General features: G+C 42.1%; 1 protein-coding gene and 2 long non-coding RNA genes across 3 annotated transcripts; 2 read left to right on the top strand and 1 right to left on the bottom strand.

Moving 5' to 3' along the window:
• On the bottom strand, positions 1-10126 carry NUP43 (nucleoporin 43). Its single transcript, XM_039569141.1, has 8 exons — positions 9979-10126; positions 9470-9592; positions 9138-9215; positions 8055-8232; positions 6344-6479; positions 5291-5442; positions 2344-2466; positions 1-1095 (listed from the first exon to the last, which is right to left on the bottom strand). The coding sequence occupies exons 1-8, from the start codon at positions 10096-10098 to the stop codon at positions 881-883; spliced, it is 1125 nt and encodes a 374-aa protein (XP_039425075.1). The 5' UTR covers positions 10099-10126; the 3' UTR covers positions 1-880.
• Positions 6423-6880, top strand: LOC120411693. The gene is made up of 2 exons (XR_005604197.1): positions 6423-6505; positions 6604-6880. It is a non-coding gene; the product is annotated as an uncharacterized LOC120411693 (long non-coding RNA).
• A 79-nt stretch (positions 10127-10205) lies between the features above and the next one.
• On the top strand, positions 10206-15077 carry LOC109145267. Its single transcript, XR_002046559.3, has 2 exons — positions 10206-10537; positions 14675-15077. It is a non-coding gene; the product is annotated as an uncharacterized LOC109145267 (long non-coding RNA).
• The last annotated feature ends 425 nt before the right edge of the window (positions 15078-15502 follow it).

Genomic DNA, 15502 nt, shown 5'->3' with positions numbered 1-15502 from the left:
TCTTGTGCAAAACTTTTTTATTAAAAAGAGAAAGGGTTCTTTGTAACAAAAAGCAGATACAATGCTAATAATAAAATTTAACTTTTCAAAGATTTCAAGAAACCAGATGTGAATTTTTTGACAAAGACTGTCTCAAGTTTAGAAAGTCTTATTCTTACACCTGAAAACACAGCCAACACATCTGTCAATTATGACTCCTTAATTATAAACCTCACTTTTCAGTTGGGAGATTTACCAGTACATTATCAAGTTTTAACATGCAGCATCCATGATGAAGCTGTAAATAATTCAAAATAATGTTGCTAGAATGCTTAGATTTCTACAGAACCTTTCACATTTCATAGCTTTAACAGTTTTCCTTCCAACTCTCATGAACCAACATTAAAAGTTACATTCCCCTGTATATATATATATATAAAAACATCAGCTTAAAAAAACCCCCCATCTCTCTCAGGTGACATAAAAAGAATTTCCAAGAACCCCACAGTTTCGCTTTAGAAATAACACTTGAAAAATATCTTTACAGGGAAAAATAAAAATCCAGGGTTTACCTTTTCTTCGGTTTTATGTGCATGTGTATTATGGACATCACTTTACAGTGAAGATCTTGCCCTTAGTGACTACCTTCCTGCTTGTCAAAACCAAGCAGGCAGCAAGGAAGAAACAGCATGTAAGCTTGCTCAGTTACCCATCCTGGAGCATCAACAAGTGACAGCTGTCAGAATCTGAGGTACCTCACACTTCCTCCACAGCACTAGGACCAAGCTGAGGCCTCTCCCACACATGCCAAAAACAGACTTAACGAGTAGCATTAAGAATGAACCTGACATTTCCCAGTAGTTCAAGCTGATCAATACTTCAAAGGGATACTGCAGTCACTTCATGCAAAAAGCTGTCTGTTCACATAAATAGCCTCTGCATCAGTACCATATACTAGGCATGGTCCAAGAACATCTAAACTATTCACAGACAAAGTCTGATTTGGAATTAGGTTGGTGATTTCCATGCGGTCTTTGGTCGGATCGTTGCTTAGCCAGGCACTTACTACAGACTGGTTAATGGTACTGTGAGAAAGATAGGCAGTGCTTCTTCCTCCTGAAGGAAAGAGGGAAGACAAAGAAGTAAGTTTCAATTTAGTTTATAGATTCTCAGAATCTGGAGAAACACAGTAGATATGGGTCAGACATAATGGAAATAAAATTCTACATTTCAGTCAGTTTTCAGATTAGTTGAGATGTCATTGCTTTGGTCATTTCTTTCATTTTAAGGAAAAAATAGCATAAAAAAATCAAGTACTTGAGGTGATTACAGAAGCCTTCTACCAGCTCTGCAGTCACTTGAGACAAATCACAACAGCTATGTACTCATCTCACTGAACAGACAGCGTAAGGACCTGCAAGTTTTTCTAGCCAGATACTAAAGCAAGGACAGAAGAACAAAGGTCTTTTTAAAGTGTTTTGCTCTTTTTGGGGTTTTCAGCTTTGCTTCAATAACACTTATTCCCTACTGCTCCTCCTCCCTACTTACTCTGCAGCAAGTGATATACCTATATTTGACTTTGAATTTTTCCACATAATATTTTACATTCAAATTCAAGTCTCACACTATGAGAACTGTCATTCAGCATAAAATTAGCAGGTGTCTGAAGTGATGCTAAAAGACTTATACTTCATATACTTGAAAACATGCAGAGTGCAACTTGAATCAGTAATCCTATCATTTTCATACATAAAACTTTACTTTGAATGACAACTTTGAGGCCAAAGGCAGCAGGTGACAACTGAAAGTTTCCCCACAATTTGCAGTCTAAAGTAGCAAGCCCTTAGCAGTCTTTCTGATTAGAATGTGAAAATAAATGCTTATATTAAGTCAGTATCATAACTTTAAAATCCTGCCACCATGCAAAAGGATAGTTTCATTCACTGAAAGTTCCAATTATTACCCTGCATTGTATATTCATAATTCCACTCTCATTAACCTATCAATTTTCTAACTTAGTGTAACTCCCTCAGAGACTCAGTAATGTCAGTCAGGCTGCCTCTGTCTCTTTTCTACATACAGATGATTTTTAAGTGAACACAATCTATCTTTGAGATCATAGATGTGCCCCTTCACACATTGGCCAGAGAGTAGCAGATTAAAAAAACCCAAACCAGACTACAAAAACCCCTGTGCAACTGCTTGCCGTATAAGTAGTTTTCCTCAAGTGCCTATCAGGGATTGCTTTCTAAGAAAAGAAACCTGCTTTTAATTTTCTGTATTAAGATTGTGTTATTAATTCGGTCATGTGAGAACACTGACAAACTGACAAATTCAGTGCAGATGGACTTCAAAAATTCTTACCTTGATGAAGAAAAGATGGTTTTTCAGATACACTTGTGGAAGTATCCCAGTGCCAAAGAGATCCATCTTCAGAACACGTAAATAAATGATCAGGGTCGGAGGGATGGAAGTGAACTTCCCACACTGGAAGTATCAAACAAAACCACTTCAGAACAAGTCTCAAGTACTTCTATCAATGCATTGGATAGTATGACATAGACATGCATTTACAAGAACCCATGCTTCCATCAAAACCTTTCATTTTTAATTGTGTGTGGGTAGGAAACCCAAAGCCCTATCCTAAGTTATATACTGCAGTTTTCCCTCTGCTGGCAGGGGGAAAGGGGGAAAGAAAAAAGAAGAAAAAAAAAAAAACCAAAAGACGCTCTTTTGTTGCATTTTCAGTACTGTGAAAATTGTTAAAGTCTTCTCTGAATCCAGGCATTCTGCATACTACCAGGTATCCCTGCTATTAAGTTTAAATCTGCACACAGCATGCATTCCTTCCCAGGACACACATTATTTTTTGTCTAAATACCACAACTGCAGAAGACATTTAAGTCAGTAAAATTTAAGATCAAGAAATATTTTTACTCCTTTAATGTAATTGTAACATCAAATCACAAAATTTTCAGCATAAATTACTTGTCACCTTGTTCATGTAGTTACCAGGAGAGTAGCTGTTTCAGCACTGTGGAGGCACCAAACGAATGTTGACTCTCCCCTTCCTCCTGTTTAAGTCAGTATCTGCATTCTGCTTTACTCTTATCTGCCTAACACAGCACCAGCTTCCGTGACTATTTATACACCTACCCTGCTAGAAACACAGCCATTCTGTTCAAATGCATCTAACAGCTCATTAAAGAATTGCTTACTAAGTCTACTTTTAGTTTAGACAGAGTTCACTTTTAGGTAAGAAGAGTCTCCTATACAGAGAAGGAAGCCAACTGGATGAAAACACATGGAGCAGTAGTAAGCATCTTGGGAAGGGTATAGAGATGAAGGTTATGGAGGGATACAGAGTGAGGAAGGCTAAGGAGAACCTGGAACTGAACATGGCAAGATGAAAAGAAATAGCAGGAAGGACATCTACAGGTATGTCAGCCAGAAACAGAAGGTCAAAGAAGGTTTATGTCTTCCAATAATCAATGCTGGAGAACTGGTAACACTGGACAAGGAGAAGGTTGAGCTATTCAACTTTCTTGCCTCAATCTTCAATGGCAACCTCTCTTCCCATACCTCTCAAGTGGGTGGGCTGCAAGACAGGGCCTGGGGGAGCAAAGTCCTTCCCGCTATAAGAGAAGCTTGAGTTCATTATCACCTAAGGAACACGAATGTACATAAATCTATGCAATGCATCCCAGAGAAGGAAGTGGATGATGTAGTTGCCCAGCCACTCTCCACACCTGAAAAGCTATGGCAGCCAGGTGAAGTACTAGGGGACTGGAAAAAGGGAAAGATGGGCACAAACCCATGTTTTAAAAGGGTAGAAAGGAAGGCCCTGAGAATTACCAACCTGTCAGCCTTGGCTCTGGTCCTGGGAAAAACATGGAGCAAATCCTCCTAGAAGCTATGCTAAAACACATGAAGGACAGGGAGCAATTCAAGATAGCCAGCATGGCCTCACCAAGAGCAAGTTCCACCTGAACAACTTAGAGACCTTCCCTGAGGGAGTGACATCAGTGGACAACTGAAGGGCTATATATACTATTTATCTGGACTCCTGTAAGGCCTTTGAGACCATCTCCCACATCCTTTTAAACTGGAGAGATATGGGTTTGATGTGTGAACTGTTCAATGTTCAAGTTGATGATGATGGTTGGATGGTCCCATCCATGAGGCAGTAACAGTTCAGCGTCCAGATGGATGTTGATGACAAACTGTGTCCAACAGGGGTCAATACTGTGACCAGTGCCATTTAATGACTTCATCGATGATATGGACAGTGGGATCAAGTGCATCCTCAGCAATTCTCCAGACAACACCGAACTGAGTGGTGTGGCTGATACACCTGAAGGACAGGATGCCATCCAGAGGGATCTGGACAAGATTGAGAAGTGGGCCTATAAGAACCTCATGCAGTTTACCAAGATGAAGTGCAGGGTGCTGCACCTGGGTCCAGGCAACTGCTGGTATCAACACAGGCTGGGGATGAACAGATGGAGAGCAGCCCTGCCAAGAAGGACTTGGGGTGCTGGTGGATGAGAGGCTGGACATGACCCAGTCATGTGCACTTGGATCCCAGAGAGCCAATTGTATCATGGGCTGTCTCAAAAGCAGCATGGCCACCAGGGTGAGGGAGGGGATTCTGCACCTCTGGTTTGCCCTTGTGAGACCAAACCTGGAGTGCATCCGGCTCTGGAGTCCCCAGTAAAAGGACAGGGATCTGTTGGGAGTGAATCCAGAGGAGGGACACAAAGATGATCAGGAGGCTGGAACATCTCTCCTATGAGGAAAGGCTGAGAGAGTTGGGATTATTCAGCCTAGAGAAGACAAGACTCCAAGGAGTCCTTACAGCAGTTTTCCAGTACCTGAAGGAGGCCTACAAGAAAGCTGGAGAAGGACTTCTTATAAGGGCATGTAGCAATAGGACAAAGGGGAATGGCCTTAAACTGACAGAGTAGGTTTAGATTCGGTATTAGGAAGGAATTCTTTACTGTGAGGGTGGTGAGGCACTGGAACAGGTTGCCCAGAGAAGTTGTGAATGCCTCATCCCTGGAGATGTTCAAGGCCAGGTTGAATGGGCCTCTGAGCAACCTGGTCTAGTGAAAGGTGTCCCTACCCTTGGCAGGGGAGGTTGGACATAAATGAGCTTTAAGGTCCCTTCTAATCCAAACCATTCTATGAGTCAATGAAGTAGCAAGTATGTGATTGTTTTCTACCACAGTCACAACACCTTATTTTTACAGAAACCAGAAAAATCTCTAAAATGCCACCTTCTTCTCCCCCCTCCATTTCAGATACTTACTTTCTGCTTCATGAGCCTTTAGAAGGGACACTGGCATAGTACCCTGCCTGATGTCCCATATACTCAGCATTCCATCCTGACCCCCTGTGGCCACAATATGCTGCTGATTGGGATGCCTATCCACACAGTGCAATGGAACTCTGTCACCTGCCCTGCAAAGAGAAAAAACAACCAAATAACCCAAACATTAATTTTTTATTTAGCTCCTATTTTCCCCTTCTTAATCCCTAGGAGCATTGACAAGTGAGGTACCAGTATCAACAGCACCTTCAATTTCTGCAGCATTTGACCACCCCAGGCTGAAGGCACATGACATCTACTGGAAACCAGAGGTATGGCAATAACATGAAGCTACAATCGCATGAGGATCAGGTTCTGTGCCTTATGGTACACATCTGACATCAACACAGCATCTGACAGCTTTACAGGAGTGAGAGAGCCTTGCATGCAAATAATGCTCTACATATACCTACAATAATAATAATAATAGTATTCTGAGGCATGATGTAATTATAGTTTTAGTATATACTAACAGTTAAAAAGGGAAGCTGGGCACCAACAAAATTAGGTACCTAAACCAAAGTCTATGAACAGCAATGGGAATTATTACACAGACAACAACAGGACTGAAATCTAGCTCATTTTGTTTTCTCACAGTACCTTGTAAGGCACAAAGTTACGATTCAAATATATTCCAAATGCCAGAAAGCTTACATTAGGCCTGTGAAGAAAAGCAAATATTAACAGGTAAAGAGTTTTGGGTTGAGGATTGAAAGTTTTTTCCTCAAAAAAGAGAAGTGCACAGGTGTAATAGTCCCTCAAAAGTTAAATCATAAAACAGACCAGCTAAGCACAATGCTTAATCACAACAGTGGTTCAGCCATTAAGTAGTCTGCTTTTGCTTATTTGAATACCAAATAAATTAAAATCCTTTTTAAAAAAAATCAGTAATTTATCATCCTGTTGTTAGGAAGCTATTAGGAAAGACTTGAATCCAACTATATAAAGTAGCACATGCTTTTCAGTAAGTAAGTAAAAAAGTAGAAGTCTTACAAAGAAAGTATTTGAGATGGTTCATTTCTTTGCTGCCTGAAGTCCCATATTTTTAACTGTCCAATTGAATTTACTGTCAAGATCTCAGTTGTGCGAAGGAAAGTCACTGCATGGAGTGTACTGCTGTCTGCATTGTCTGCAAGAGATGAGGAAAGCATTCAGGTAAACCTATGGAATGCTAGTCTCCATTTAATGGGAACAAAATAACTCTTAATAGAGAACAGAGCACAGCTACTTAAACATGTTCATAACCTCTGTAGTTTCAGGGTCAGAGACGGTCCAGTATCTGCAAATACCCTGTGCAAGAGGAGCCCTTGCTTACTACATCAAACACTACTGAGACATATCTGTAAGAATCTGTATTAAATTAGCTCTGGTGATTACAGAACTACTTGTTGATTTGTAAGATTTCTTTTTGTAGTTCCTAGAAGAATCAATTCAGCCAAGTTTATGGTTTTCAGAAGTTTTCTTTATATGCCCAGCACCTACTGACAGGAAGCAGCTATAGAGCTTTTCATAAAGGAGTTCTGAACACAAGAAACAGTAACTCTGGCTGAGAACATTAAGCAACTGTATGCAGAAACACTTAATTCACCAACTTTTAGACCTTTTCTGAACTGCCAGTGTGCTATCAAGTTAAACCTGAATTATGCTGTGCTTGTTAACAACTAAATAGCAAGGCTCTTTTTTTTCAGGTCCTTTTCTCCAGTGCTTCTTTTTGTCAGAGTAATTTACAGTGTCAAACAATTCACAGCTTTGACGTGAAACTTTTGAGGCCTTCTGAAAAAACACACTATTTTCTTTTATTTCTGTTACTATATATAAACTTTTCATCTTTATTATGACAGGGCAACTTTGTTAAGTCTACTTTGACCTCAAATATTTTAAAATTCTTTGTGTAAGCCCGTACTGAAAATATAAGCAAATTATTATCTTTCTGCATAAGACGGAAACATTTTCTGATATTCAGACAAAAAAGTTACATCTATGCCTGGTTACAGATATTTGAATGACTTTTCTGCCTACTGTTTAAATGAAAGCAGAGACGAAGAAAAAAACTCCCTGAAACACCATTAAAAAGAAATGTTAGCTTACTGAACACTGAGGTTCTAGAGGATTTAAAGTTTTATGACAGACTAACACTAAGTGGTTTAGCAATGATACACCTTTATGGCTCCAAACGATTTTTACATAATCTCTAACTTTAGAGGTTTTTTCCCTACCTTAACTGACTACAAACCTATGCACTTTGTACTGTACTCTTAAATCCACTAAACAATAACAAAAATAACAAGGCATTCCTTGACAACTGTTGAATGAGGTACAAGAGTTCTATCTTCATGTTAAGAATTCAGCTTAGTGCCTGGGAAATGTCAAGGTGTCACTGAATTGGGAACCAGTTAAACAGATTGCTTACACCACAGAACTCCATCCTGAAGAACCTGAGAGCATCTTCCAAGATATTCTCTTGTCCCTCTCCAACTTTTACTGTGAAACTATGAACTTACAAATACCTGGATGAATACAGAAATATATCTGAAATATGCTTTAAGTATTTGAATTCTGGAGGGGTATAGGAATAATCTGGAAGAAACATGTTCAACCTGGAATACTGAAATCAATTTTCAACTAACTTTTTTGTTTTGTTATAATAAGCTGAAAACCAAACAACCCCCTCCAAACAACTAATTTAAACAGATATTTGACATACCTATAGTTCTTACTGCATCTTTTTGGTCAGCTCTGAAGAGATTTATTCTACCATCTTCTCCAACAGTGACAATTTCTGGGTTGTTGCAGACGACTCCGGTACAGGCTGCTCCACCACCAGATGTGTCTTGATCCACATGATAATGGGCTTTCTCCCACCGATGGTTGGCAGATAACGTCTAAATAGTAACCAGACATGAAATTATGGTCTTAAATAATGAACCTGATAGAACAAAGCTTTCAGAATACTCATGAAACCAGAACCAAGCTCCAGGAAAGCCACACTATCTCATGGGAATGAGAGCCTCCTATACAGATATGAATCAAGAGATCTAAATTTTCATCAACTCTTAAGCACACAACCCTTCCACAAAACGTTAATTATTTCTTATCTGAACCACCATTTTCACATGATCTAGCAATTAGAAAGAACACGATGGACTATAAAATGTCTTTCACTAGACTGATGTCTTCAATCTTTCCTCAGGACAGGGGAAAAGAACTGAGGCCCTTAGAAAATAAAAGGTCAGATTCAGATCTTGATTGCAAAGAACTTAGTTTATTTTAGGTACCACACCAAATTATTAACAGACATTTGCCTTTATTGTGTCATTGTGAGCATATACAGTAATTATGCATTTGTTTTCAGTGATTTATATTCAAAGCAGAAGACTACAGAGTTTACATATCTTCCTTCACGTGACACTCATGAGAATTCATTCATAATTTGTTAGAATTGAACATGAGTCATTTAGTTCAAGAATGCAAAAACTCTGATAAGGCAGGAACAAGTCCTTTAATACCCACTGCCCCAAAACACTCCAATCTCTTAAAAGTATCAGTTTTCAATGAATGGGCTGTTTGGTTACAGATACAGGAGGCGATACCCCAATCTCACTCTGGAATCTAGTTTATGTGGCATGTGTGCAAAACATTTTTTTCTTTCCTTGTATGTATGAAGTCAGAGCTTTTTTTAACAGACTTTAAAAAGAAATATTTTTAGCAGTGAAATGTTTCTTATGCTAAGATCAAAGTGACCTATATTACAGAGAATAGCATCTTAAACCCAGTGCATGTTATATACCTGGTTATTTTGATGATGACGGAATATAGTTACAGTTCCTGTTGATGAGGCAACCACGATTCTTTCTTGATCCAAAAACTAGACAGAGATAATAAGAATACTATTAGTCAATGTTAATACCAAGGTGATAACTTTGATTTTAGAGTAACCTAAATTATTGGTAGGTCGAGGGGAAAAAAAAGAAACCCACAAAGCAATACTGATCGGTTTTGTCCTTTTCTTTCATAAGAATATTTGGCCAATCTCACCATTTTGACAGCTCACTCTCACTTAACTACTCCTAAGTGACAAGCCCTTAAAAAATACGGATCTGTTCAACACAGCTGTTTTACCTGCATATCCATAACATCACCGTTGTGCTGGATGTCACACAGCAGATGAGGTTCTCCATGATATTCATCATTGAGGCCCGCATTTCCAAGGTCGCCAGCAGACCAAATGGAGACCCTATTATCCTGAACGGAAACGACACCACATTTACTCGAAAATGCTTTTGAAAGTACCTAGCGATAAGCCTCAGCCAGGGAAAGCAATAGGCTGCGGGCTGCGCACCGTTCCCGAGGAAGCCGCCGCCGGCCGGAGGGAAGCGCTTGCCAGGGGAATAACGCTGCCGTGCGGCGGGGCGGCCCCCACGGCTTCTTTGGGGACGCGAGCACGGCAGATCAAGCGAAGGGCGGGACTGCCGAGCCAGGCCGTGCTCACGGCCGGCTCCGGCCCCGCTCTCCCGCACCAAGCGACGGAGGCGTGGGGGACCGAGGCGGCGTGGGGTGACGCCGCCGCCGCCCGCCCCGCGCCCCGGCGGGAAGGTCGCGCCACGCCTCCGGGCTCGCCCAGCCAGTACCTCGTTGTCCCAGGAGCCGGTGGCGAAGAGGTCGGGGGGCTGGAGCGCGGCGGCGGGCAGGGGCCGCCAGCGCGTCCGGCTGATCTTCTGCGACACGAACTTGGCGCTCACGTCCTCCATCGGCCGCGCCCGCCCCGCGCCCGCTCCCGCCCGCCCCGCGCCGCGCGCGCTGATTGGCTGCGGCGCGACGGCGAGCGCGGAGGGACAGGCCGGGGGGGGCGCGCGCGGGCCGGGGCGCGGGCGGGCCGAGGTCCCGCCGCTTGTGGGAGCCGCTCGACGCCAGCTGCCCGCGCTTACCGGGACCTGGTGTGCCCTGCCTGGCGCCTGGTGCTGGTGCACCGGCATATCGGCTCGGCGTCGGTTGCTGGTCGGGTCCGGAGAGGAGGAAATACAGGAAGAAGTGATCGTGCTGCTGTGTTACCTGTCTGCTCGGCTGGGCCGCGTCTACCGGAACGTTGTGTCTGTGTGTCACCTTTGCATGACATGCACCAACGTCTGTTTTCTCAAAATGAGTGACTTACACGGCGACCAAGCATCTCTGGTCTACATCTGCTTTTAAGTAAGCCCTGATTTCAGCTGGGACACGGTTAACTTTCTTCCTAGTAGCTGCCACAGCGCTGTGTTTGGGATTTAGTGTGAGAATACTGTGATAACACACTGATGTGTTACTTGTTGCTGAGTGGTGCTTACCCCAAGTCGAGGGCTTTTCAGTCCTCGCTCTGCCGGTGAGCAGGTGCACGAGAAGCCAAGAGGCAGCATGGCCAGGACAGGTGACCCAAACTGGCCGAAGGGATATTCCATGCCATAGAATATCACAGTCACTATATAAACTGGGGGGCATTGGCCGTGAGGGACCAATTGCTGCCCAGGGACAGGCTATTTATCTTCTTTGATTTAAATATTAGAGTCATTAAGAGAGAAGTTATTATCTCAACCCATGTATTTTACCTTTGTTTTATTCCAGCCCTCCTCCCCATTCCCCCTGGGGTGGGATGGGGGGTTTTGTAGGTCTTATGTGACCAAATATCTGCCTGGTACTTGCTGGCTGGGGTCAAACTTGGATAATTCCAAGTGATACTCTCCTTGCTCTGACAGATTCCTACCTATACAGAAATAAACAGAATATTTTTTTTTGTCCCAAATAGTTTGTTAAATCAAACAGGAACACACATGTATTTCCTTTCTAGTATTTCACTTGAGACCTAAACAACTATGCAATAAAAAGTTCAGCGGTTAGTTGTAAACTAAAGGCTGACATAGTTATGTTGTCAGTTGTCATTTCAGAGGATGAGACTATCGGTCCAGTCACTGCAGTCCGGTAAGGGTCTTTCCCACAAAGATTTTTTCAACTTTGTTTTCTGGTGCATCTTTTTCCAAAGCTGATGCTGCCAGGTCTCAGAGGTTCTTTCAGATGGATTTAACAGTGGCTTGGACAAATTTTCGCCTGTGTTATTGCAGTTTTCCTGGTAAAGGCATCTGTCGGATTTCTTCTATACAGCATTTTTGAGTTCCTCATCAAGTCTGCTATGCTGTTTTGTAATCCCTCAGGTGTGATACCAAATTAGTGATATTTTATATGCTTAATGCATCATTTGAACTTAGTTTAACTTTTTTTTCCGTAATTACATTCAGCAGAATCCATCACTGAACATATTCCAAAAGCTGGATGCTATAGTAGTCTACCATACTGCAAACATACCTTACAACAGCTTTGTGGCACATGACAGTAGCACTGTTATTCTACAGTAGCAAATGCTTCTGGCACCCTTTATTAAGCTGCTAACAGTAGTTCTGCAAGTCACTGTCAACTCCAAGGGTATTTTCAGCTATTTCTTATAACACTTGTGAGAAATATCAATAGGCAGCCTCAGAATACAGCTGCAGACCAGATAGCTAAAAGTTGAAGAGAAAACACTTTGGGATTATTGAAAGTTTTATTAGGCAAATATTTTTGTTGGTTAGTTTGTGATTTCTGTGTGTATTTTTTACCTTATGCTTTTGGATGGTTTCTTTCTTTGCTTAGGATTGCTTGTTCAAAAGCATTTGGGAAGTATTAAGGGAAGTAAGTTGGACATACAGGCTTATTTTCACTTAGAGGAAAAGAACAGTCACAGTTTTTCTTCCCTGTCCTACATTTTTTAAAGAAAATGTTGGCAGCATGTTATATGACGAAAGTGAGAGCTGTGATAGATTTAGGGCTGCTTTGTAAACCTTTAAATATATTCTCTGTGCTTGATCCCTATGAAAGATGTGTACTGTGCTAGTATATAATTTCAGTGTAATGGCAGATTTAAATAAACATATAAAAGGAGGAAATGTGCCTTATCTGATATTTCTGAGGTTTTCAAAAAGGACGTTAAGTCTAGATGAAGCTTACTCTGAGAGTTGAGTCCAAACATATCAGCTGAGACAACAAGGAGCATCTATGGATTATCCTTAAATATGGCTAACACTAGGAGTGTAAGGGAAAGAAACTCAAAGCATGCCTGTCTCTCTGATAGAAGGTAGGGGCCCTGAGAACAAAGGCACTTACTAGATCAGTGGTTCTACTAGGGCAGGATAAAGCTAATTCTGAATTCGATTTGCTTATATTCTGCTTTCCTCCCATCATCATTGAACAATATTTAAAGAAAGTTATTTGGAGATGCCAAAACAATGTTTACAGCTGGTAAGAATTCCTGGAGTTGTGCCCAGTTCATTCTCTTGAACCAGTACAGTCACCGTGCCCAGGTACTGCAGAGAGGATGTAACAGCAGAGGGCCAGGCCCTGAGTGCACTCATAAGCCTTGCTCTTGGCTGGAGCTCCCATCTGGGCTGGGGCACCTTGCTCTTGGCCTGAGCTGTGTTGTAGGAGGGCCTGTGCTCAGCCGTGTTGCCCAAATTTGGTGGCTGGCTTGACTTGGAGTCTGACTTGTCACTTTGCTTGGTGGCAAAACCATTTCTGTCCCCAGTCCAGCTCTGCTTGCTTTGCTTGGACACTGTGGGATGGTGTCCTGCTGTGTCATCTGGAAGGTGTCATCTGGAAGGCTCACTTTCCTTCACGAAGGGATCCCAGTTCTGCTGCTCCCTAATGGGGAAAGTCGCTGATGTGACTGGGTCCTTCTCACCTCATCTTTGAGTGCAGAGCTGGGAAAACATGGATGTGGAATTCAAAATAATGTGAACTTCTGAAATGGTAATACAAAAGGAAGGTGCACACCAAACTGGCTTGAGCTGATAGGAAAAGAAATGAGATGAAGGAGAGTGATTAAGTTAAAAAACAGAATGGAGTCAGGGAGAGGAGTGTGTGTAGGTGTAAAAGCCAATTAGTGTAGGGTTTGGGACATAACTGCGGAAATGTACAGCAGGAACATTTCACAAGGAATTTTCTGCTTGTGGTATGCAGAAGCAGATGGGAGCAGACAGTGATGAGCAATTTTTCAAATTCTTTCTAAATTCAAAGAATTTTAAAAAAATCCAATGGGCTTATGAGGTGGGAGGGAAGGGATGAAACAGAAATAGTAGCTTGGAGGGGTTTATATATAAATGTATGTAAGTACAGCTAGAGGATTGGGATGTGGGTGAGTGTGCAGCAAAGGAGAGAGAGCCGATGTGCTTACAGTTAGTGGGATCTTCGTGTCAGAACAATCATATGATGGCCCACTCTGGCTGCTGGCATTCCTGTGCCTCTTGCCTAAGAGGACCATCCATGCAGCAGCTCCCTGAGGAGTTCTAGGGAGATGGTTCTACGTGTGGAAGATGAAGGTGCCTGCAATTGACAGTGGGCATCCAGGGACCAAGGTGCTCATACTGGTTTGGACAAATGAGGGGGAGTAGGATACAGATATCCTGAGTATCAGAGCAAATGGAGAGGTTCCACATGAATGATGATGGCCAGAAAACAATTTTTTTAAAAATTTCTGCTTGTATTTCATTCTAGTAAAGAATGGCTATGTTGCTTTTAGTTTCATCTCAATGGATGTGCTCCTAATAGGTTTTAAAAATGGACTTATGGCCTGGGATTGTAGAACAGAAAGAGTTTGGGGCTCTTACATTTGTTTACTGCATAAATGGGTGCATCCTGCCACTATTGGTGCATGTTAGTTTCCCAGGGCCCTTTGAGACAACTTGGCTTGTCTTAGAGCTCCTGGAAGCCTGCCAAGCCAAATGCTGTTTCCTTCACACATGCCTGGTATCCACCCAAGACACCCCAGATATTGCTAAGGAAGGCCCACACTTGTTTTAATTCTCTGAATACTCTTGTCAAGAACATGGCAAATAGGTATACTCAGTCAGAAAGTGACTGGGCAAGACTGCAAACTCCTAAGAGAGAAATGCAGGCTCGCTCTTGGTGCTCTGTGACAAGCTTAGGCCTAATTCAAGCTGCTCCTGGTAAGCAGCATCAGTTTGTATGTAAATGGTTTCTCTTGTGTTTCTGGTCTCCCAAGGGGGTAAGTATCCCTGGAATGCTTTTAAACATGGGCCAGCTATTTTCTTGCCAACAACCTCTCTATGTGAGAGCAATACAGTTTGCTTGCATCTGACAACAGAAAATGTCTTTTCCATTTAAAACAAGTAAGTAGTTCTGTGCTGTACTTTTACAATGTCTGTCTGTTCTCTGTACTTGCTGCCCGTTGGGAATTCCTCTGAACTCCAATGGCTTCTTTCCTTCTCTCTCAGCCCACTGGGTGTAATAGGGAGACCTTTTATATTCTAGGACAGGCTGGGAGCCTCACACGGACAGTTGCCAGATCATGCTTAGGAGAAGCTAGATGGAGAATACAGAATGAAGCAGTGGATCTGTCTCCAGGATTAAAAGAATCAGATGGGAAGTCTATGGATGGGATCTGGTATATGCATTGAGCAACTATCAAATTTGCCCTGGATTGACTGCAAAGTAGAGAAGCAGATTCCCACCTTCACCTCATTTTCTTCACCTGAACCAGCAATGATTGGATGAAATACATGTGTTGTGTGGAGCTGGAACAGGTTCAACGCTCCCAGCCAAGATGTGCTCTCTGACAGAAGATGTAATCTGTGTAATCTCCCATGGTGGTATTTTAGGCTGTGTCCTTGTATCAGAACTGCTTTTAAAAAACAATATAATGCTGGAAATTATATCTGCTGGATGACACCTTATTTTCCCCAACGTTTATACAATATACTATTGATAGGGCCTACCTGTCCATAGTTATGTATCACGTTTCAAAAGCCAAGAACTGAAAACCCTGCCGTCTGGTACCACACCTGTGCCAGTGTGCCTGGTTAAGAAAGGAAGTGCAGCAAACTATTCCCAGGTGTGTGAAGCCCATTTGCAGGGACCAGAAGGCAGCACAAATGCAGAAGTCACAGCACTGACAGTGGGTTCCCCAAAATAGCAAAGATGGTATATGCTTTCCCTTTAAACAATAGACATATATAAGTAACAGGTGGCAAATGAATATTGGTGGTGAAATTGATCATAAAGGAGTTTCAGAGCAGGCAGGAATACTACATTACTGTAGGAAGTGAATTCTCTGGTTTTCCTAATTATGTTATGGGCTGT

Source organism: Corvus cornix, chromosome 3 (assembly GCF_000738735.6).
Source record: "Corvus cornix cornix isolate S_Up_H32 chromosome 3, ASM73873v5, whole genome shotgun sequence".
Taxonomy (NCBI): Eukaryota; Metazoa; Chordata; class Aves; order Passeriformes; family Corvidae; genus Corvus; species Corvus cornix.
Note: the sequence above shows the minus strand (reverse complement) of the source record. Positions and strands in the feature narration are given on the sequence as shown.